The 22,732-nt window shown below is 39.5% G+C and overlaps 1 protein-coding gene across 2 annotated transcripts; it reads right to left on the reverse strand.

Annotated features, from left to right (window-relative positions):
• Positions 1 to 315: 315 nt before the first annotated feature.
• Positions 316 to 22,498, reverse strand: ccdc120b (coiled-coil domain containing 120b). Of its 2 annotated transcripts, XM_044122512.1 has the most exons (13): positions 22,345 to 22,496; positions 22,125 to 22,207; positions 10,810 to 10,952; positions 10,627 to 10,723; positions 10,090 to 10,220; positions 8,083 to 8,184; positions 7,869 to 7,989; positions 6,778 to 6,837; positions 6,497 to 6,650; positions 6,282 to 6,383; positions 4,678 to 5,709; positions 2,804 to 2,886; positions 316 to 1,547 (listed from the first exon to the last, which is right to left on the reverse strand). In XM_044122512.1, the coding sequence occupies exons 4-13, from the start codon at positions 10,673 to 10,675 to the stop codon at positions 1,474 to 1,476; spliced, it is 1,908 nt and encodes a 635-aa protein (XP_043978447.1). In that variant the 5' UTR covers positions 10,676 to 10,723; positions 10,810 to 10,952; positions 22,125 to 22,207; positions 22,345 to 22,496; the 3' UTR covers positions 316 to 1,473. The 2 variants fall into 2 exon arrangements, with proteins under 2 accessions (XP_043978447.1, XP_043978448.1); XM_044122513.1 differs by having other exon boundaries at positions 22,125 to 22,498.
• Between the last annotated feature and the right edge of the window lie 234 nt (positions 22,499 to 22,732).

Consider the following 22,732-nt stretch of genomic DNA (forward strand, 5'->3'; position numbering starts at 1 on the left):
ATATGTAAAGTTGTCAAGACATATACCAGATCTGTAAAGAATAAATCCGAATTGTTACAATGCAAAATATTTCACATAGAGACGGATGTATATACATCGCTTAGCAACTAAATACCAAATCACCACTCTATTTATTTTTAAGCAAACATACAGTAAACCAACGATATCACATGAAATTACTGCTCTGAAAAAAAAAATCAAACTTAATCTAAAAGAGTTTATAAGAATTTTAAAAATCTTTGGTAATTGTAATGTATCAATTTTAACTTCTGCTACCAAATGTCTTGGAGAAAATACTTCAGAGGAATATAGAGGTAATTTCAACATGACACTTTATTTAGAACAAATGCAAAATCTCAAAGGTACAGCAGAGAGCAGGTCTGTTAAGTCAAAAGTCATAGGCCTGATTAGAAAGAGAAGAGGGAAAGACAAAACAGCTGCATTTATATATTTTGAAAAAAAAAGAAAAAGAAAAAAAATAGTCAAATTATATATCAACGCATCACACTGCTAGATAAAATGGTTTAAACACACACTGGCAATTCCTGCACCAAGAGCTACAGTAGGTGGCTACAAAATGTTATAGGTTCATAAATATAATATAGTTTGAATACATTTTGCTTTAGAGCTAAATTCATAGCATTTATTTTGTATTTACAGAGTACATTATATGAAAAATACCTTTCTGACCCCCAGTGCACAGCAGTTTGGTCTTTGATTTCAGGTTTTTAATGAGCTGGGAGGGAGATTTGTGAAGCTGGAAACTGAAACGCATCAGAAAACATGGCACTCCACAGCGTGCTACACTTTAAGACAGTGGAAAAATGTAGAGTCACACACTTAAATAATTACATTCAAATTAGTTCTACAATGGCAATGCTTCAAGTATGTAAACCGACAACAAATACGATTAAAAAAAAGAAAGAAAAGTTATGGTACACCAAACAGTATTTCAGTTTTTTCATGCCTCATGGCTTTTCTAAATGCTACAGAGTCTGATTAGAAAACGAATTATGATGCAACATACGGTAGAAAAATGTAAAATGAGTTTTTCTTTTAAACAACAACAACAAAAAAACCCCAAGCACATGATTTACAGTCCCTACAAATACAGACCAGTTTTCATTTTATTTTACAGGATGTAACAGTGCGAGACCTGCTCACACAAACCACCAATGATGCTCACGTGGGGGTGGAAGGCATGGTGAGGTTATTTTATACTATACTGTTATGAGATTAGTTGGGAATAAAATGCCAGTGTGAAACCCCTCAGCACCATCCACACACCGACACGCAGACTTACAGCAGACGTTGAAGAGCCTCTTTAGCTTTGCCTCATAGCAAAACCTCACTGCTGCCCGTCTCCTGGTGACTACTTAATAGGGAATTAAGGCTTCAGATGTTTATAAAGTGCTCTGTATGACACTCAAATCCAGCTGAATGTAGTTTCCTTTGTTGTCCTACAGTCATGTGCTACAACCATACAGCAGGTCTCACTCCAGCCCTCCGCGTTGGCCTGCAGCTGCTTTTAACTCGTCTGTTGAGGTCTTAACAGAGAAGGCTTCATTTATTACCCAGCACTTATCTGAGTCTAGAAAATCATTTTTAAAAAAGACAATCACATCAGTCTATTAACTAATTGAGTGACATCATCAACGGTTTCACTTTGATTATGTTATAGCTTTTTACAGATTATTGTTAGCACAAAGGTTAGCTAAAACATTTGAACCAGCCTGATCACCGTAACATTTTTATTGGGATTTTAACGTGACAGACCAATACAAAGTAGCGCATAAATCGAGTAGGAAAAATTATGCATGATTCTCTATATTTTACAGGCAACAAAAAGCAGGAAAGTGAGGGGTGTGTTTGTATTCAGCTCCCCTTGAGTCAATAACTTTGCGTATAATTGTACGCCTCACTTTTCTAAACCATCCAGAAAACCATGCATGTTTTTCGCTTTCCTTCATCTTTTTGCATCAGCGTATTTCGTCCAGTATGATGTTTGTGGTTGTAACGTGACAAAAAGTGGAAAAGTTCATCTGCTACAAATACTTCAGGAAGGCAGTGTTTGTAAACATCTTGGCACTTCCGCCTGAGCGTCGTGTCACTGCATTTCATGCTGCCCGTTCATTTTCATAAAATACTTTTCTTAAAAAAAAGAAAAAATAGGAGAAATGCTAGCGAGTGAATGGCAGATGAACAGCGAGGCATGTTTTCACTTTTTATATATATATCTATATATATATCTATATATATATATATATATATATATATATATATATATATAGTTTAGAAAAGCAATGGTGTAGCTATTTTGTTCAAATGGGATGAGACCGTAACTACTGTTTATCACATATCTGAGAAGCAATAAATTACCCTCTGTAATATAACTGTTTTTATATCAGGATATACAAAATAGTTATTTAGAGATGTCTATATTCTGTAAAAAAGTATATCTCGGGAGATTTAGTAGGACCAGACGCGGTGTTTACTAGTATTAGATGTTTCCACAAGTCAGCACCAGCGCACATTCAGACAGAAACACTGGGTTACAAGTTTATACTGTTGGAATCAGACAGAACACAGGAAATTCTTCAGCTTTTTTAATTCGTCTTCTGTTTTTTTGTTGTTGTTTTTTTTAACTATACAGTTACAATTCAGTCTGATTCTGCTGAGGTTGCCATGTTTTGCTTTGCTACTGAGGTCACGTTGTTTCCACTTGTAACTTTTTATCGAGTCTAGGTGAGGCTACAGTGTTTCTGCTGATACGTTGCATCGTGTGGCTTTCAGACCAGGGTACCTGGGTCCGCACTCGGCTCTTTTGGGGTCGCCTCTTGCTTGTGTGGATCTGGAGTTTCCTGGTAGAGAGAAAACTCCATTGATCTGGAAGAAAAACACACACACACACACACACACACACACACACAAAAATCATGGTCAGTGCATGAAGTCTATAAAGGTAGTATGTTAAAAGTTAAAAAATATATCAAAAAAGCACGTCGTTAAGGAGCTACATGGAGAAACAGCAATCACTAGTCTGGAACAAACTCCCAGAAAACTGCAAAACTGTGGAAATACTGATTTCTTTTAAAGGCTAAAATCCACCTGCTTATTGTTAGTTTTTATTCATAATAACTGGAATATTGGAATAATAACTTATATATTATTTGATGTCCATTTCATTTGACAAAATGAAATATTTATTGCACATTCACAATTAGGATCTAAAGTACTTTGACGTTTTGTTACAACATGTGAGAGTTTTTGATCATGAACAACCCATTTGCGATCATGCACCTTTATCAAATTATGCACAGACCTTGACTAGGGCACTTCAAACTTATTGCTTTGTGGGGAACGATTCAGAGACAGATTTGTATGTGCTCATCGATCAACGTCCTGTTGCACGACCCGGCTGTACTACACAAACTGCAAGCTAAATCTGATTGGTATTGCTTTTGAAAAAACAAACAGAGAGGCTAAATGTTAGCATCCGGCTTTAGGTGGGAAGTTTATGCTTGTTCAAAAATGCCCCCATAAAATGAGGAACAGTTGTAAAAGTGGATGATGGATCCATTCATAGCGGGTAAGGCTAGAGTAACATGAGGTCAAAGATACACACACAACATTCTCCTTTTAAGTAATTACCTCCCAAACAAACAAAACCTGCTGACTCCACCTCATTAGGATCTAGTCAGTAGTTTGTGTCCTCCGACAATAACAACCTCCAGTCTCCTTTAAACAAAGTGTAAACTTTGTGAAGTCTGTTTATTTATCCACAAGCAAAGAAAAGTCGACAAGCATAAATCACTGCACATTTATGACTAAACGCTCCCTTCTTGCATACTGAGGTTCAAAAATACTTAATTGAGCCAGAAATATCATGTGCATTTATTTCTACCAATTAGAACTTCACTAATGTAAAAAGCTAAGCTTAATTCTAAAACACTACACAGCTTATATATGTTTTTATTTTTTGGTAAAAATGTTTATTACTCACTTGACAAATTAAAAGTAAGCACCTCCTACATTTACCACCTCAGTCTCACAGGACTACCGGCATTTTCTGTCACAAATGTCTGGCAGAAGATTTATAGGAAAAATCTGAGTTTTGCTTTTTCCCCACACACTTTTCTGACTTCACAATGTAAAAATATCCTAGTCTAAATATCCTAAATTTATGCCTTTAACCTCTGGAAATTTATCATTTTTTCTTGCAAATTTACAACTTCTTAATATAAGATTGTCCAAGTTTATCCAAAAAACTTTTTTTTAATGTTTTTTTGGTGTAAATGTACTCTGGCATTATTTTTTTACAGTGGAGAATTAGGGTGATTGTAGATTAAAAGGAAAAACACCAGTCAGACATTGTTTTTTGTTGTTGATTCAGCATGACATAAATTCACATGCCTGATCCAGACATTTAATGCTTCTGCTGTTTAATTTGTCCTCTTCTTTTAGCAGTGCATTGTACTCAGACAATGTGTTGACTTTCCTTGCAAACCACAAGCTAAATACTTTACAGCGCACAGTCTAAAGTTAGGGATAATCTAGAGCATGGAGAACATTTTTCTTTTCAAAAACAGAATGTTGTTTTGATCTCTTCATTTTACATAAATACGTATAAATTCTAGCTTTTGACATAGAATATTCCAGAGACATTTGTGTACTGACCGTCCATGCAGGGGGTGACCATGGAAGCTAGCTGACTGGGGTATTTGAGGCCTTTGGAGGTTGGCCGTTTCCCCTTGAAGCGCCTGGGGATGGTGCACCAGAGGATGGGGATGCGAGAGCCGAGAGATGCCCGCCTCCTGGCCCTGTGAGGCAGAGGGAGGGTAGCCGAAGGCGTTCCTCAAGTACCAGTCCCTCAGTCCCTCCAGGGCGAGAGCTTTATGTAGACTTCTGGTTGAATCTTCTGGAGTGGGGAGAGAAAACTGCGGGGGCCTACGGGGGCCTACTCCCATATCAGTCTGATATGGGAGTAGGTTGGGGATGGAGGATGTGGTGGTGCCAGTGGCAGGAAGAGGAGACTCATACGCCGAGAGCAAAATGCCGTCTTGTGAATGTTGCTGCAAAGGAATGAAAGGCCCACAAGATTTGGTCCTGGTGACCTTGACCCTACGGAGCTCCGCCTGGGACCCTCTGAGGACCATGGGGCTGTAAGGACTTGCAGCACTGGGAAGGTTCACCTGGGAATGGGAGAAGCCGTTGGCATGTGGAGGCACTGCAGCAGTAGAGGAACGAGGAGAGGACATGTCTTGCCAAATTCGGCCTGTGGACTGGTACAACTGGTGCTGCACCTGCATCCTCTGCTGCTTTCCCCAGATGTAGTCCATCAGTAGTTCGTTGTAGCCTCCGCTGGCCCCTCTGCCGCCCACCGACAGACGCATTTTACTCTGCTCCACGGAGCCGTCGCCTTGGCTCTCTGGGCTGCCGAGCTGAATCTGCCGCAGTTTGCCGTCGGTCAGGGTCTCGGAGCTCTTGTACGGTCCTCCCCGCTGAGGCATGCCGTTCCTGGGTCCGGGCTCGTCTGGCAGGCTGGAGCGATCCAGGAGGGCCTCAGAGCTGTTGCTGCGCCGTGCTCTGGAGCTGTAAGGGCAGCTCCTGCGATCAGAAGATGAGCCCTCCTGAGCCAGGGGAATCATGTACGGCACATCCAGGCTGCCAGACCACTGCTTCAACCCATTACTACCCGATGCGTCAGACCTGCAGGGGGATTAAACACAAGAACATAAAGACTCACAAAGACAACTACAGATAAAGATCAGTGGACATTTTCTGTATTTTTTAAGTGAGTCATAACATGGCAGCTAAATTTGATCAGTACAAAACTACAAGTGCATCAAACCAACTAAAACAAAATCTAAATATCAGAATCATAAAGAGCTGCTGTTTGCATGTTGTATAACAGGTGCTCCTCAACAGTGAGACTGATCAAATATCTTAGACTAGGGCTGTTCAAAATTTGTGGCCCTTGAAATCATTTTGTTCGGCTTCTGATCACATGTCGAAAATGGTAAACAGCTGATGACCAAGAAAGATGTGGAAACTGTTTTACTTTTAATAAGGCAACAGTCCAAAACCATTCATTTCATGTTGCGTGATATACATATTTCAGAAATATCGAGTAGGAAATTAAAAAAATACAAAAATCACAATCAACGAATTTTTGTATTAGTTCATTGAACTAATTTAATGAATCTTGTAGTTTAGATTTGTCAGTTTTGACCCCAGGAGAAAAAGTTTGGACAAAACCCATCAGAGCCCTCGCTGGATACCTGACATGAACGCTGATTGGAGCAGTTCGGGCCAACAGCGGAGTTGCTGGAACACTTCTACCTTCAACGTTGGAAGCACTTCTGGGTAAAGAGTGAGTTGGGCTGCAAAAGTCAACATAAAGTTGGTATAACTTACACAATAGAGGTTGTATCCTGTACGTCCATGGGACCAGGTTGGCAGCAGAACGTATACAAATGAACTCGTAGACAGTTACCTCACAGAGCTTGTGACCGAGTTGCGACGTGTCCTCATTTCATAGTAAATCTCAACAGGGGAGAGCTTCCTGCTGATTCTGTGGTCGGGGCTTCCCACGGTGAGCCGGGGCTGAGACAGGGAGCGCTGGTCAGCAGCAACGCTGGGCGAAGAGTCTATGAGGAGAAAAACAGCAGCAAATGACGACCAACTGCGAAACACACCAACAAATACCAACCGTTCCTGGGGTATTTAGGCAGAGTAAAATATTTAGAGAAGAACATTTATGTACAGTCAACTCACCGTTGTCGTGTGACGTTGAATCCGACATGGAGCTGGTACTTTCTGACATCACAGTGTCCTCTAAAAGACAGTCAGGAGTTCAGGTTGTGGGCTGATTAGTTAATTTCACTTATGTTTGCTAAACATAAGTGAAACCGTGAGATTAACATTGTTGTTTGTATTTATTTCCTTCTCCTGCAGACCTTGGGGATGAATTCCTCATGTTAAGCCACAAAAATCCAAGTCTTTCATTGGGATTTATGTCACAGAGCAACAAAAAGCAGTGCTTAATTGTCCTCTGAATAAACATAACTCAGACATGAGCACCGTAGTAAGTATTGCATGTATTTTAATATCAGTATGAATGCAGCTGTTTAGACGTTTTTAGATTAGACTGTATTTGTTGTTCAGGTTCCCCTGGGGATTCCAGTTTCCAGCAGCAGAAGAAACAGCTTAGCAAGAAACATAAGACAGCAAAATGTAATAAAAACACAAATGGAAATTAATTAATGTAATATTTTTTAGAGAAATTAAAGAACAAACAGCCTTATGAAGACCAATATCTCAGTGCTCATCAATAGCAGATAAAGGTAGTAGCCATAGACTGTAGAGGCAAATATGTTCTGGATATTCAGCAGGTGAAAGCATGACTTGAGATAATAAATCCTCACAAATAGTGCATCCAGGCATCCACTGCAATGTCACACACACTGTGGCATAGCAGAGGGGATTCAACATATTGTGCAGCTCTAGTTCAGATGTGAAGCGTTTTAGTGAGCTACAATGGCTCAGTCAAAGTCCACACCTAAATTCAGTTGAGACTTTAAAGTTGATGTTAACGTCTGTTAACATCAATCCGACTCAACTTGAGATAAACAATGAGCAAAAGAAATTAAGTCTCTACGTGTGCAAATGAAGTGTCACACTTTCAGATTTCTATTTGCACAACAACTGAATACTAAGTAACCTTTTTTACAACAATACATTACTGTGTGTTGGTCTGTCACATAAAATTCAACAAATTGGTTTGTTGTTCGAATGTGAAAAGAGTAGAAATACACATGCACGGCACTTAAGGTTTCTTTTCATTTGGAAGAAACAATGTCTTTCACCTGTATGACACCCCCTGTGGACTGTCCTCTTGCTGTTCAGGCCATTTCTGTCTGACTCAGAGTGTCTGCATAGAGCGCCGGTGAAGATCGCCTTCATCTGCTTTCTTTGGCCGGAGTCATCCTGAAGCCAGAAGACAGCCGTTCACATTACGACACAAGCACAGAGATCCAGCTAATGCGTAAAGCACTATTGATATTCAGGGGGATGGCTTGCCTCTGCCTTGGTGCTCGGCGCCAGGCCAGCTCTGCGCTGCACCACTGGGGGTTTCTCCCCGACCTCCAGAGGGAAAGCACGCGGCAACTTCCCAGTCAGCTCCTATGGATGACATTTAGTAACCACTCTTTACATGTCTGAGAGATCCAACATGAGTTTACTGCACATAAATGCACTAATAGTACAGCAAATCAATGGACACAACTGTATATAAACTCCCATCTGTTGTGTCCGGAATAAAATCCTGCAGAAGAGCAGCCGTTCAAAACATCTGAGACGAGCTGATCTGTCGCCGTTTGAGTTCAAAAACAGGCAAAGTGAGATGGAGTGACTCGCTACACGTCCAGCTGAAAATGAAGGGACGTGTTAAACAGCTGCAAGGAAAAGCTGAGGGCCCTGTGGCCTTATTAACATGTGCTGACAGGCTCTCAGGAGCAATTCATCTGCAGGCCTCTGTTTTGGAGAAAACGCTGCGGCAAGTTGCTCCATCAGTCCGAGCTCAACGGTGGAGAAGAAAGGAGAGTGAAAATATGGAGGTAAACTGAGCAGGAATGTAAACAGGTCAAAGAGAAAACCACTTCTCAGTCGCATGGAGGAATTAGGTCTCTCTGTTTAATACTTTGTCATTAAGTTAATCTAATTTTTATGTCTGTGAAAAGGTAATTTTATTGTATTTAATAACTTTTAAAAAAAGAGAAAAAGGTTAAGATCCTACCCACCAAGAGCCTGTTTTGCCCTCTTTTGTCACAATAACTAATTTTGGGAAACAAGTTGTCCCAGAAATTATTGCGATAAATGATAATATTAGTATTTTGAGGCCATTTTCAACTAATATAATGATGCAAGAACCTCCTCTCAAAGATCAATAAACTCTAATTTCCATTTAACACTGGAACTGAGAGACATTTTAAGTGTTCAAAATAAATAAACAAAACAAACTAAGCCATAAGTAAAGTGGATTGTGCAGTCTCAACAAAACACAAATTCCCTTCAGATCATATATGAGGCTCAGACAGAGAAAACAGAAAAAACTGCAAAAAAGAAAACAAAACAAAAACAAAGTGCAAACTAACCACTTTGTACTGATTGTCAAATGTTTGCAGCATTTTTTTTTAAATGGTGGTTTTCCAATAACATTAAAGGGCAGCATTTCTAACAACACAAACCAGCATGCAAATGGATATTATCACGCTCAGTTTAATCTCTCAGGCGATTAATTGACTTATTACTTATTGTGACAAGCCTATGTGTGGCCATCTACCAATTTCTGACACCTCCCTTCACTTTCAGCTTTGAGATGGGTTTCTGATCATAATCCCTCTCAAGTCACCGCTCTACAATGAACACAATTATCAATTCCTTCCACATTACACAAACCGAGCTGAAGGATCACAGGCGTTGTGCTCTTTCAGATTATTAGCACTGACCTGGCAGGACCGGTGTGTGTGTGTGTGTGTGTGTGTGTGTGAGACCCGTGCGATTGCTCCAAAAAGCTTCTTCGGTTCTGAATGTGGTCGAAAGTACCGGCCCCATACATATGTTGTAGTCAGAACAAATGCACTATTGCTTGGTTGATTCCTTATAAAGTGTTAATATGGTGAAATGAACCAGTCATACCTGGTCACTATGTATGTTTGTCTCTGGTTTGCATTGTGGTCAGCACACAGTGCTCTGAAGGTCTCACAACGACAAACCTCCCTGAAAATGCTCAGTGTCAATTTTACTAGTCGTGTGCCTGAGCTGACATGCTAATGTTTAATTTCAGCCTTTACTAGAGGAAGTAAAAGTGGGGATGTTATAATTCATTTTGCAGAAAATGTTAAAATGCCTTCAGTTTCTCTTTATTTTTCATCACTCTTGTTAAAGCCAGTAATATCCATACGTCCAAGAAAAATAGGCTACAATAGGTTTATTTCACATGGTGAAAGGGAATATGTTTTTTGTTGTTGTTTTTTTCACCCTGACCTTCATTTGGTACGTCTGAAAGCTGAAATGAAAGCTGCTCACCGCTTCCTGCAAACACACTTGTTTAAGCTCTCCCACTCTGGCATTGAGGAGAGCCTCCAGGGTCTGCTTTCTCTCCTGCAGAGCTGCAATCCTCTCAGCCTGCAGTTTGCTGTCCTGGCAGCTTTGAACATCTGCAGGGCCACAACACATGCAAAGCATCTTTAGATAGCAAACAACAGCAGCTTCACATTGACTCAGGTTTACATGTACAGTAGCTAAAAAAAGAACCTGGTGCAACGAGTGTTTTTCCCATCATATCACTGTTTCTCTCTTTCTCTTTTTTTTTGCACCATTTTATTCTCAGATTTCTACTTTTCTGATTAAAGTATCTTGCAGCTGTGGTGACACTGTGTGAACAAAAGGCGTTCACACAAGCAGATGTTTTTTCAGCTGACTGGTCTTATGAGAAAACTCGTCAAAACAAGAAGAAGAAGAAGAAAACAAGCTACTGAATAAATTTCTCAGGCCATTGTCCAGACATGAGGGGCTGTTTTTTTTCTTTGTTTTCTTACTCAGTGAGACGACTCTGCTACTCACCAGGAGTCCCCAAACCCATGGATGTTATCAGATGTCCTTTGACCTCCATGCAAAGTAACTTTGGGGACACAACTCACTCTCCCAGCAACGCCTTTACCTGGGTGAAGACGGATTAGAGATCATTGGCATCTGAAAGGCACGGATAGAAATGTTTGCAAGTTTCAATCTTTCCTTCAGTCTGACCTTGCAGCCATCTGTGGTGTTGAGGTGTGGAGGTAGCAGCATTTTCTCTCCAAATTAGCAGTAGATAAACACGGGCGGGGTCCGAATCGTGAGAGACACACAGGGAGGCGCAGCGCCTCGGCTCAGATGGATAAAGTCGAGTTCTGAGAGAGATCAGAGAAGAAATACACATTAATGTTATTATATTATTATTTTGGAGTAATTGTGGCACAGTTCTCTGCTGCTTTAGGTTGACAAAAAATAGGAATTTAAAAGTAAATCAAGCCAGATAGTGCAAGTAAACAGGATAAAGGAAACTGATGGTTAGAGTTGCAACAATTCACCGATACGCTAACTTTAGAAACTACTGCAATAACTTGCAAATATAACATTTTTCACACTTTGTCACATTGCAGCCACAAACTCTTTAGTATTTTATTGGGATTTTATGAAATAGACAAACACAAGGTAGGGCACAATTGCAAAGTTATTATATCAAGGTGTTGGTTGATTTATTTATTTTTAAGTAAAACATGGGAATATTTCAATTGCACATTTATTAAAGTACAGACACAACAACTTGAGGCTTGTTTCGCTACACTCACAATGGGCTTTAATTGTTGAATTAAAGGGGTTGAAAAAATGCGTCCCTCACTTTGAACGTATAAAGAAATAAGCGTTGCTTTGAGTTGGCCAGTCATATTAAATCCAAATAGAAACATCAACAATTCTACACTGAACTAAATCCAGTATTGAGTCTGATTTTAACATGCGTGTAAGAGATTCTGAAAGAATGACTCTAAAATTAGCACTCCACTACAATTAGCAACTAATTAATTTGCAAAAAGATGGGAAATGAGACACGATAAGTAGCATTAATAATGTATGGACTGAATTAGTCGAGGAGAAATTTATTCTCTTAGTAGTTTGTCCATGTCTTGATTAAAGCAAAGTGAGGAGAAGAACAGGAGGAACAAATCCAAAAGGACTGAAACCTGGGTGGTGGAATTGGTAACAAAAGTAGGAAATCAATATAAATATAAATATTTTATCTCCTCCTCTCTCTCAAATTTTGTATTTTACACCACTGAGACAGATAATTCTTAAAATATTTCAGTCAAGAAATACACCCAAACCTTTGAAAAGTATTATTTTCACTGAACTGGAGCAGGTATAGTTTTGTTTCCATGTAGCCTATGTGCCAAAAGCACAAAGCTTCATCTCTAATATCCAACAGAGACCTGATATCCAAAAATAGTCACAGTGTTTTCTGCCAAAACCCCTTTACTCATCGCTGCTCACAGATCGCTGCCATAAACAATCGCCCTTCTGTCTCCTTGCCAGTTGCTTAAATCATAAAACGACTTCTGGCAGCCCACAAATCCACACGGAGGGCTCTTAATGCCTGGCGCACAATCGCTGCATCTTTGAAACAGAAACATTTATCTACCGGTTAGTTAGAGCAGCTGATCTTCGAAGCTCTGCTCACTGTCAACCGGCTACTTCCTCGTTTTCTGTGCAAACGGAGACTAGATGCTTCAAAAGTTTGTGTTGGCTTCTGTCCTGAAAGTGAACCGGTAGCTAGTGCATGTGTGAAAGCCTCCACCCCCCCCCTCCTCCAAAGCACGCCTGACCTCCCTTTGACAGACAAGTGGGAGCCTTTCACAAAAAACATGTGGCAGACTTACGACTGCCGCCAGGACAAAAGCTCGTCACATGAATCCCGTTAGACCAAGTGGAGTCTATGATGATCGGATTTTCACTGCTAATCTAATGGACTGAGAGGAAGTTTTGTTTTTTGGGCTGTTTTTTTTTTTTTTAACCTGAGATAAACAATACGCTGTCACAACTGTTATCCGACGGGCGGCAGAGTGGAACAGAGAGAAGCGCTTGAGAAAACAAGAGGGAAACATTTGGTATTCATCTAGGCAGCTGAACGCGGGAGCCAAAAGGTTGCCATGCCTCTTAAGAATTGCTCTGTTGTGCCACAGAAACATTTGCTCAGACATTTGGTGCCTTTCTCAATAAAGATGTCCCCACCATCTTGACCAAAAACAAATATTTCACTCTCGCGGCTCTGCTTGTGTTCTTGTAATCCTTTGGCATACAAAGACAAAAAAAAAAAAAAAAAAAAAAAAAAACACCACATTGTTCCTGTCAGAACATTTACCAGTAGATCCAGAGGCACAATTTTCACTTTACCTTTACATTTTATGTTCACCAGATCTGCTGGCTAATGGAGGATGATTTTAATAAGGTTTCATAAGTAAATATTGTGCAGCTTTTTCCACTTTGTGGCAACATACGACTACTAAATCGATTTTGTTGGCATTTTATGTGACAGACCAACACAAACTAGTTGGGAAGTGGAAAAAAAAAACTATTTATGAGTAAAAAAATAAATACATGATGAAGGCATCTATTTGGTGTCAGTTAGATAAAAACAAGCTGTTGCACTTTGTCTAGAAGTAGAAAAGAAAATAACACAACTGTTTGCCACACTTTCCTTCGTGAAAGAACTGAAATAATATATTATTTTCCTTTCAGTATACAGTTATTTATTATATAAGGTCTGTGACAGAATGTTGGTTTATACATTAAGAGTAAGATTAAGTAAGATTTTTTTTTAAAATAGAGTCTATCCCAAAAGAAAAAAAAAGAAAGTGTGTGTCTGTGGAGTGGATTTATGGAACAGGCTAAATGTTGGATTGAAACAATGTAAAGACATTTAAAATATGATATAAAAAGTCATTTTATATATTTTATATATGCAAATATTTGTTTCTTAAATGAAGAATGTAAAAAGTAAAACCTAATAAAAGGAAGACAGGATTGAATAAGTTTATACTTCTATCTACCTAAAAAAACAAACTATTAAAAAACATTTTATGACATTTGAATTGTGGCTAGGCAATACATTTTGCTGGATGATAAATTGTCCCAGAAGTTAATGCGATAAAACGATGACACTGTTATTTTGAGCCCATTGACTGGAAGACATTATTATCCAAAATAAATAAAATACAACAAATAAAATGAATTATTAACGTCTGTAAACAAAACTGTACTTCATAAAAATGGCTAGTTGAGACCAAAGCACCAGATTGAAGACTTATCATCCAGTTTTAGGTAGAAAAACAATAAATTATGCAAATAGAAATTACTGAGATCATTCTAAAGCTAATTTTATTTATATAGCACATTTTCAGCAACAAGGCAATACAAAGTGCTTTACATGATTTGAAAGGAAATACAAACAAAATAACAAACAAAAGGAAAGAGCAAAAGAAGAAAAAGCTAATAATATTGATCCAAAGTAAATAAACTAGATACTTTTATTCAGGGTTGGTAGACAAGTAAGTATCTAATTCCTCTGGTCTAATTCATTTTCTGGTTTGGGAGAATAGATGTTGCTAACGTAATTTTTCTTGGTTCCAAGTTCTAATTCCTGTTCTGGGTTGTTAAATAAGTGTAAGTAAGTAAATATTCTCTGGACTTTCTAAGTGTGCTCTAAATTTGTAAAAGTAATGAGTACTCCACACTTTCTAAGTAATAATAAAAACTAAATGTTCCTGTTCGGGGAGAATTTTTTTCTGGATTCTAAGTTTGTTCTAATTCATTTTCTAGGTTAAAATCCACAGTTTCTAACTAAATGAAATAAATAGAGGAAAGGACACATTAGGGCAAATAGCAACATTCAGACAAAACAAAAGGCAAAACAGAGACATGAGTGAAGGCAGTGACATCACAGGGCCATGAAACCACGTTGGCCCTGTGTTCGATAAGATGGTGTTATCGAGGAATGTCCTTGGGAGCGCTCAGCTCCACAGCTGCATGGATGACAGGAGGGGCTGAGCTGGGAAGGAGAGTTATGTTTACATTTCTTCAAGGAGATTGGAACTATACAGCCCTTCAATGCAACACGGGAAAAGCCAATTCAGATACAGAATGACTTAGGTCAGGTAGATTATAAATTTCAATCTCCCCTAAAGTCTCTCCAATACATCTCAGTTCATCCCAATTATCCAGATTAATTTGGTCGTTCCACTGAACCAAAACTAGCAACTTCTCCAAGATCGATTCCATCCCATTAGTGAGTTTTGAAGTCCTCAGCTGGGCTGCGAGTCTCAGCAAGACTCACATCCAACTTGCATCTCCAATAATCTGAGTGTCTGCTACTTCGCCCAAGTCCGTCACAAATTTGTCAATAAGCCAGGCATCCGGACGCTCCAAACAGCAGAAATCCTGTTATTGTGAATGAATCCAGGGTGAATCCCACCAGGTGTGTCCCTGCAGGACAACAGGGCTCTCCTGTGCCCAGTCTTCTCGTCGACAAAATTTGATCAATTGCATTGAGAGACCGGTTGACCAGATCCACAATTTGTAGATTTGGAGGACGTGCAAAGAAAGGCTCCAAAGAAATAGAAAAAGACAGGACAAAAACAGAGCAAGCAGGGCAGAGAGGGAGCAGAGGAAAAATAAATAAAAATCTAATCTATCATGTGATTAATTGGTCATTATTTTTTACTGTGACCGGCCTATTTGTGAATGTTTAAATAAACTAAACTACTTAGGTGTTAGTTTCTAATGGTTTATCTTTGAACTGTAAAACAGTTCAAAAAGTCTGACAACTTTTTCATGGTGGTATTCATCTCACGAGGACAACATCTTCAATGTCTGTCCAGCAAAACAAGCTTTTTTATTACAACTGAGCTCCTGGTTTCTCTAATTAAATTACTGGAGTCTGTCTGAGTCTGGTGTGCGTAACGACTATCAGATGAGATAAGTTGGCTTCGAACAATACAGTCAGTGTTTGCTACACTTCAGTGTGTAATTATAATAGCCTGGTTGCAGCTCAGAGTTGTGCGTTTATGAGGTTTTGGAGAAGCGGTGGTTTGCACACAAAAACAGGCCGAACAAAGAGGATCACCAGGTTTAAACCTTTGATCATTACGACGTCTAAAGTACAGGGCACCTGACTGCTAAATGTTCAAAAACATCTGGTTTGCAGATGTGGGTAGGTACAAAGGAAGCAGATTCCAGAAGGATGCTGGTGGGACAGTGGAGAATCAGATAAAGACTCGGAGAGCAGCATCAAAGAAAGGATTACATTAAAGCATCGACAGAAGAGACCCGAGCATCAGATCATCAAACACGTGTTGACTTTGCATGTGTAGAGCTTTAGACGGCACCCAGGAGGACGTGTTAGCTAAACGTGGGCTGAGAACTACCCTGGCACAGATCACAACACTGGAGAGGCCCGAACGTCGCATCTTCATCTTCGGGCTAATACACGAGAGATTATAACGTTCACAGCAAGATTAACTCTTCAAATCATACGGATTTATACGCAGCTTTTATCCCTACATGATTCCAATCGTTCTGTTTCGCTGCTTTGTGTTTTCATCTCACTCTTGCTTTATTTATAGAGCACATTTTAAACGATCAAATGCGTCCCGACAACAATCAGCAATCACATCAAAAAATACCAACCAGGAAGTAAAATTATTAGGCAACTAGAATAGAAAGTGTCATTAACTGAGGGCACACAATCGTAATCAACACAAAATGACATTCATTAAAATAGTTGAAATTGCAGTGTGGTGTCTATTCTCGGTCATTACATGATAATGCACAATGTTTCTGAAAGACTTCTCCTCTCATCCAAAAGGATTCATCAGTTCAGTTCAGAACCAGGAAATAAACATTTAGAAAGGAACTGAAACGTCTCTAAGAAACAATAGAAATGAATTTACTGTATGTTATACATGAAGTAGGAGGAAATTGACATTAAGAGAAAATGAAAAATGAAAAAGAAAACAAGATGTCTGAAAATCTGAAAGAAGAAAGTTAATAAAGGTGGAAAATATAAATATGAATCAATAAGTCTCCTGTTCAGATTGCAGCTGTAGCTGAGTTTCCATTGCAAATGTGAGCAAATCTTTGTCTTCTGCTGATGTAAAAAAATAAAATAAAATTCCCAATGAAAGTAAAATCACATGTGAATAAGCTTGTTCCCGCGATAAGTCATTACAAATCATGTCAGGGACGGATGCTGATGCATATACTACAAAAAATAAAAAATAAATAAAAATCAACCCTGTATGCACTGAATGCATCCAAACTGAGAACTCACTAATTTCTGTCTATAAACAGTATCAATAAAAGTGTTCAGTTCAGAGAAAATATGCATGTGCTCATTTTTATGTGTTCTAGTCCAAAGGGGAAAAAACTGTACATTTGTGAAGACTTCCAGAAATCTGCGTCAGTGCAGCGTTACTTTAAAGGAGGGAGTCTCCAAAACAACTATTGATGAATCAGATAGAACGTGACTGAAACTTCAGGCTTTCTCCAGAACAAACACAAAAAATATTTAGCCCAGAATCCTATTTATTAACACATTACACACTGCAGGAAGTCTGTTTACCTTCCTACAGCAGGTTTCGTACAATCTGTAGAAATCAAAACACTCTCAGCTTGTATGTTTTAAATTCTTCACCTTGCTGAGATCAGAACCAGTCGTGTGGTGCCACCGTTAGAAATTCATTGCTGAAGAGTTTGAGCTCCAAGTAATCCACATGCGTTTTTACAACCGTAACTCGTTGCGTTTGCTGAGCAGCTGACGCATAAAAGAGCAGCTGGAAGCGTTCGTCCAGCTCGCCGTGGACAGGTGAGGCCGACACCCGCATGTTGACGGTTGGTGTTGACGCAGCTGCTGCTGTTGTCAACTTACACATGGTACCCACCCTGCCGCCCGCCTCGGGGCCGGGCTACAAGTCGGCACCTCCAGTTGGGTTAGAGCGAGGATCGCAGCTTAGAGTTTATATAGAGCGTGTCTCTTTAAAATGACCATGACAAAGATTGCAGATCTGAACAGCATGCAGCTGTAGCCGAGTTTCCATTACAAATGTGAGCAAGTCGTTGTCTTCTGCTGTTGTCGAAAAAATAAAAATAACATTCCCAATGAAAGTAAAATCACGTGTGAATAATCTTGTTCCCGCGATAAGTTGTTACAAATCATGTCGGGGACGGATGTAAACATTTTTATTATAAGTCAGTCATGGCCCTGGCATCCTCATCTGTCAGCCATCAGAGGAGACATCTGTGTCTTATTCAGGCGTTGGAGCGACAAGCTGCCTGGGAACAGCTATGAATGCTGGGGTTTGGGGCGGCGATTTTACAGAAGAGCTGTGGATTCAACATGTGTCAGTGACTAGGCCTGCCACTGTAAACAATAAACCAATTCATGGCATGATACATTAAAAGAAACAATAATTTTCATTTGCTTAATTTATTGTTTCTCTTTTCTCTTATTTTATCAAACAATTTCATGATAAAAGTCTTCAGTCTGATGTTTTGGTTTTAACCAAACCTTTTTTTGAAAGATAATTTTATTTCCAGTCTTCATAATTTATTTCATTTGGTGTTTCTTTTGTTTGTTTGTTTTTTTGTATTATTTTGGATATTCCAAATATCTTCCAGTTCCAGTGTTTAATTGTTCATAAGAATTTTAAGTTTATTAATCTTTGAGAATGTGTTCTTACAATTTTATGCAATTATAACTATTATGTTACTTGAAAATGTTCTCAAAACAACAATGTTATCGTTTATTGCAATAAGTTCTGGGACAATTTATCGTCCAACAAAATTGTTATTATCAGAGGCCTATGAGTGACACACAATTTTTTATGAACTGTGCGACGCTCTGATGGAGCCAGATCCACACAAAAAAAAAACATCATCCTCCAACTACTTCCTGTCTTCTTCTTTGTCGTTTTCACCAGTAGTAACATCCGGTTGTTGATCACACGATACGGATGGAAAACCACCTCATCCCGACGCCAATGACTTTTATAAATCTGAAAATGTGATTTTTTTGGTTTTTTTAATTGTCGTATTTCAATGAAGCCAGTTTATTTTTGTAATTTCAAGTTGCAAAATTTTCTCGTTAATGGAAACACAGTCACAGGCTCACACTCTGTGTGTCGTCTGTCCTCCAAACCTCTCACTGTGTGACTGCGGTCAGCTCAATCACGGTGGAGGTTTGACCCCCACCTGAGCGACCCCAACCAAAGGAACTGTGCAAAAGTTTACGGGAGGTCAGGTGACCCCCACCAACCCCTGATTACGAAGTAATCTCCAGCTGTGCGATCTGTATCCACTATATACTGATCCATGAACACACCAAGCAGCACAAAGGAGGCTCACACTGACCAATAACATCGGTGTATTATTCCCCCTTCACTGGCCTTGAGTCGCCTTTGCTCCTGGGCAAAACACAGACGTTCTGATTGCGATCCACCTGGAGTCTGCTATGATAGGCTGGGGAGAGAGAAGGGGAGTAGCAATAAAGAAAGGAATGTGCTTCTGTAGTCCAAGGGGATTATTTCCATACGTTTCCCCCCCTCTGCTCTACACACCTGGAGGGACTCCTGCATGTACTCCAAAGAGTGTTTCTACTCTCTGTAATCCGCTTTGTTGATTTTGGAAGCAGCTCAGCGCTTTTGTTTCAGTCAGATTTATGAAGGCAGCCCTGGCCCTGCAGTCAGAGGCTTTACTTACACGCACATACAGTAGCTTCTCTGATCTGATTTCATTTTCCCCCTTTTGAGCTACTTTTTCTTTTTTTGTGCTTATGCGATTTAAAGACAAAGTGGGTTATCTAACAAGACCACCACTTGATAAGGTCTGGGACTCGATTCCTCCCCCAGGGTGTTTTCGTGTTAAATCTGTGCAGATGTTTAAGTAGATCCATGTCAAGAGAGCGCAGAGGACTTTTACTAGACCAGTTGCTATGGTTATAGAAAAAAAATGAAAAAGATAAGAAGAGCAGAAATAAAAACGGATCAAAATGACAAACAGGATAAAAAAAAAACCTCTGTGATGCCACTATGGGTGCATCCAGGGACGAATTTACATTGATGTGGAACCCTGGGCTGGAAATCGTTTTGGTTCTCTGAATATTGCTAATGCTAATTATGCTAATTGCAGTACATTTATATGTCCTATATGTAACCAGATATGAACTGATGATACCAACTGATTGGGTTTAATGCATCCCTTGGCTAATAGCACCATGTTGTTTCCCCCTCCCAAAAAATGAAAAATCTGTAATTTTTCAAATACTTTGGTATTGTTTATATGCACAACAAACCCAAGATATTATTACAACTCACCTGATATTAGTCTACTACTCATAATAGTACAATGTTCGCAAACATGTATTCATAAAAAAGTAATAATAATCTGTGGGCACCCCAAATAAACTGTAGCCCTGGGTTACCGCCACTTTAAGCCCTTTCTAAGGTCCAGGCCAGGTTGCACCAAGAAATCTCTAAATGGAAGCACCACTAAACTGCGCTGACGACACTCTTCCATGTAGAAGTTGTCACGGAGGGAAGAAGACCCATTTCACTGTTTTCAGAACAAACGACATGTTTAATATGAAATCACAAGAAGCTCAAGAGCTTATAGAGAAAAAAACAATTTTTCCTTCAGGCAAAACAGAGACTATTGTAGACTATAGTACAAATGTATAAAAGATAAAGCTGCTCTCCTTTATCCCTTTGATGACTTTAATTCTATCAGGAAATTTAGGGAAGGGATGGTTTATAACGCTACAGGGCATACACACCTGATAATTGCCCTCACAGCTAAAACAAGATGCTAAAACCTGCATCTTTGCTTTGAACTATTAAATGCTGTGACATCATTAGGCTCTTCAATAACTGAATAAATGATTCAATGATCTGTTAAATTAGGAATTTGCATTCAACTATTAAGCTATTGTTATTTTTAAGTTATTTTGAAGGAATAGAGCTGAGTACATATGGTGCTACACTCTCAACAGTGAAATGGAAGCATTTTTATTTAACTTATTATTATTTTGTACAGCCTCATCTGTCCCAGACAGTGTTTGCATCAGTGGCGCTGATAGCTTCGGCTCTGTACCACTGGCTTGTATCGTAACATTTCTATTAACGTGTAACGTGACATATAAACTAGATCCATTTTAAATTCACCCAGAAAGCAGAAGTAAAGATGTTTGGTTTTAGTTATAGTTTTTCAAGATTGGCATACATCAGAATCAGGCCAAAATCTGATATCAGGGGAACAAAATCTCAGATTAGCACAGATATGACTAATAATTCACTCTCAGTTGAATTTTACATTTAAGAACACAGTGCTACAGTGGAGTCACATGACTTCACGTTTGAGGTGATCTAGCAAAAATAAAAACCAAAAGTTGTGTGTCCAGACAAATTATTTCATTTGAAATAGCTTAAACATTTGAGTAATGAGATTATGTGTCCAAGATACTTAATGTACCTAAAATAACGCACTGAATTTTGCAGATGGAAGTTTTTGATCATGAATCAAATAACCAGACTTGGTTTGTTCTTGAAAACATGGAGGGACCATTTGTTTACAGAAAGGTAAAAAAAATGACTGTCTATCATTGCAAAACACCTAATATCAGAAATTTACTAAAGATGGATCTAAACAAGATTCAACTTATGTAGATGTTTACCAGAAAACAGAGGCAACAATCCCCCTTCAGCTCAAAATAAAACCACATTTAACTTCTGAAAACAAAGACAAAACAAAAACATTGGGGTAAGTAGATGACCCTGGAGGCACTGACTGATCAACAACTTCTTCTGGATTAGATTTTTCACATCCCCGCAGGCCTCATGGTTCAGGAATCTGTTAATAATAGGGCTTAACGAGTCTGCATGGGAACAGGCAGCGCTCATGCAGGTGGAAACAGCGAAACATGTGAGAGACAGCCGTGTCAGGATCCTGCCTGAGAATGCAGCAACAGGGAGAAGTTGTATTCCCAGAAAGCCTGACACATATTTGTACTCCTTCATGCCGCCTGATAATATTCATGTAAATGGACGCGCATCCCCCGTTTTCAATGTATTGGTGCCTGCCACGGAAAAACAGCGCGCTCCCTTGCACCCAGACGAAAAATATTTGGCCTTATTCCATGCAGTCCTTGCATTTAATGCGCAGACGTGTCGTTCTGAAAACAGCATGCCCCTCATTAAAGGCCGGCTTGTCAGGCTGCAGCAACCCCGCATTGAGACGGCAACGCCGGCTCTTAACGAGCCACCCAGGACCAATTCATTCGAGCAATAACATTTCGCAGGTGTGTCTTTAGGCTGGTCTAAAAACAGAAGCTCTACTTATTTTTTATTTATCTATTTTTTTTAACCCCATAAATACTTCTGTTGACGTCGACTTAAATGTTAATGTAACACATAAAAGCAGTGCTGACGAAGATACCCTCGCCCGCCCAGTCAGGATGAGAGAGACATCTTGGAGCTTACCAGAGAGCATGACCGATGCCTTCGAAGGTCTTCGTGGTCCTCTGTAGCAAAACCCAGCCGGGCAAAAACATTCCTGTGGCAGACTAAAAGACAAAACAAAAAAAAATCCCCTTCGGTGAAAAAGCTACAATTAGCAGGAAGGGGTGGAAATTCGTCGCACGCGATTTAAAAATAAAAAGCCCGTCGTTCACGGTGGCTCCGCGTGCCAATTGTAATTCACCAGCAGCCTCGCGACCTCCGCTGCGTCGGAGCCGCGCGCATCTCAGTCAGCAGAGTCTCTTTTTTCCGCGAGAAGAAAGCTCCCCCTTCTCCACCGACCGAAGAGCCGCTGTTTTTCACGGCCAGCTGAGACGCTACTGTCACAACACGGAGGCCCCTCCCAGATGTTTCACGCCTCCCAGTGTGCGCCAGTGATACTAATGTCACCCAGTTGTTATTAGGCGGAGTGGCATGAAACGGAAAAGCAGTAAAAGCTAATTGAAGGGATTTCCCTCCTTTCCCTTCTTGGTTCAAGTAAGATGAAATGTGTGTTAAATTTAAATACATTGTTTCTAGAAATAGTTATTAAATGTTCTAAAAGTAAAATTGTATTTGTGTGTGTGCGTGCG

Source organism: Gambusia affinis, linkage group LG07 (genome assembly GCF_019740435.1).
Source record: "Gambusia affinis linkage group LG07, SWU_Gaff_1.0, whole genome shotgun sequence".
Lineage (NCBI taxonomy): Eukaryota > Metazoa > Chordata > Actinopteri > Cyprinodontiformes > Poeciliidae > Gambusia > Gambusia affinis.

Coding starts and splice junctions, on each gene's coding strand:
- ccdc120b (XM_044122513.1), bottom strand. CDS start 10,675: ATGGAGGTCAAAGGACATCTGATAACATCCATGGGTTTGGGGACTCCT. Junction 10,221..10,626: donor CATGGGTTTGGGGACTCCTG/GTGAGTAGCAGA, acceptor GTGGCCCTGCAG/ATGTTCAAAGCTGCCAGGAC. Junction 7,990..8,082: donor CGCCGAGCACCAAGGCAGAG/GCAAGCCATCCC, acceptor TTCTGGCTTCAG/GATGACTCCGGCCAAAGAAA.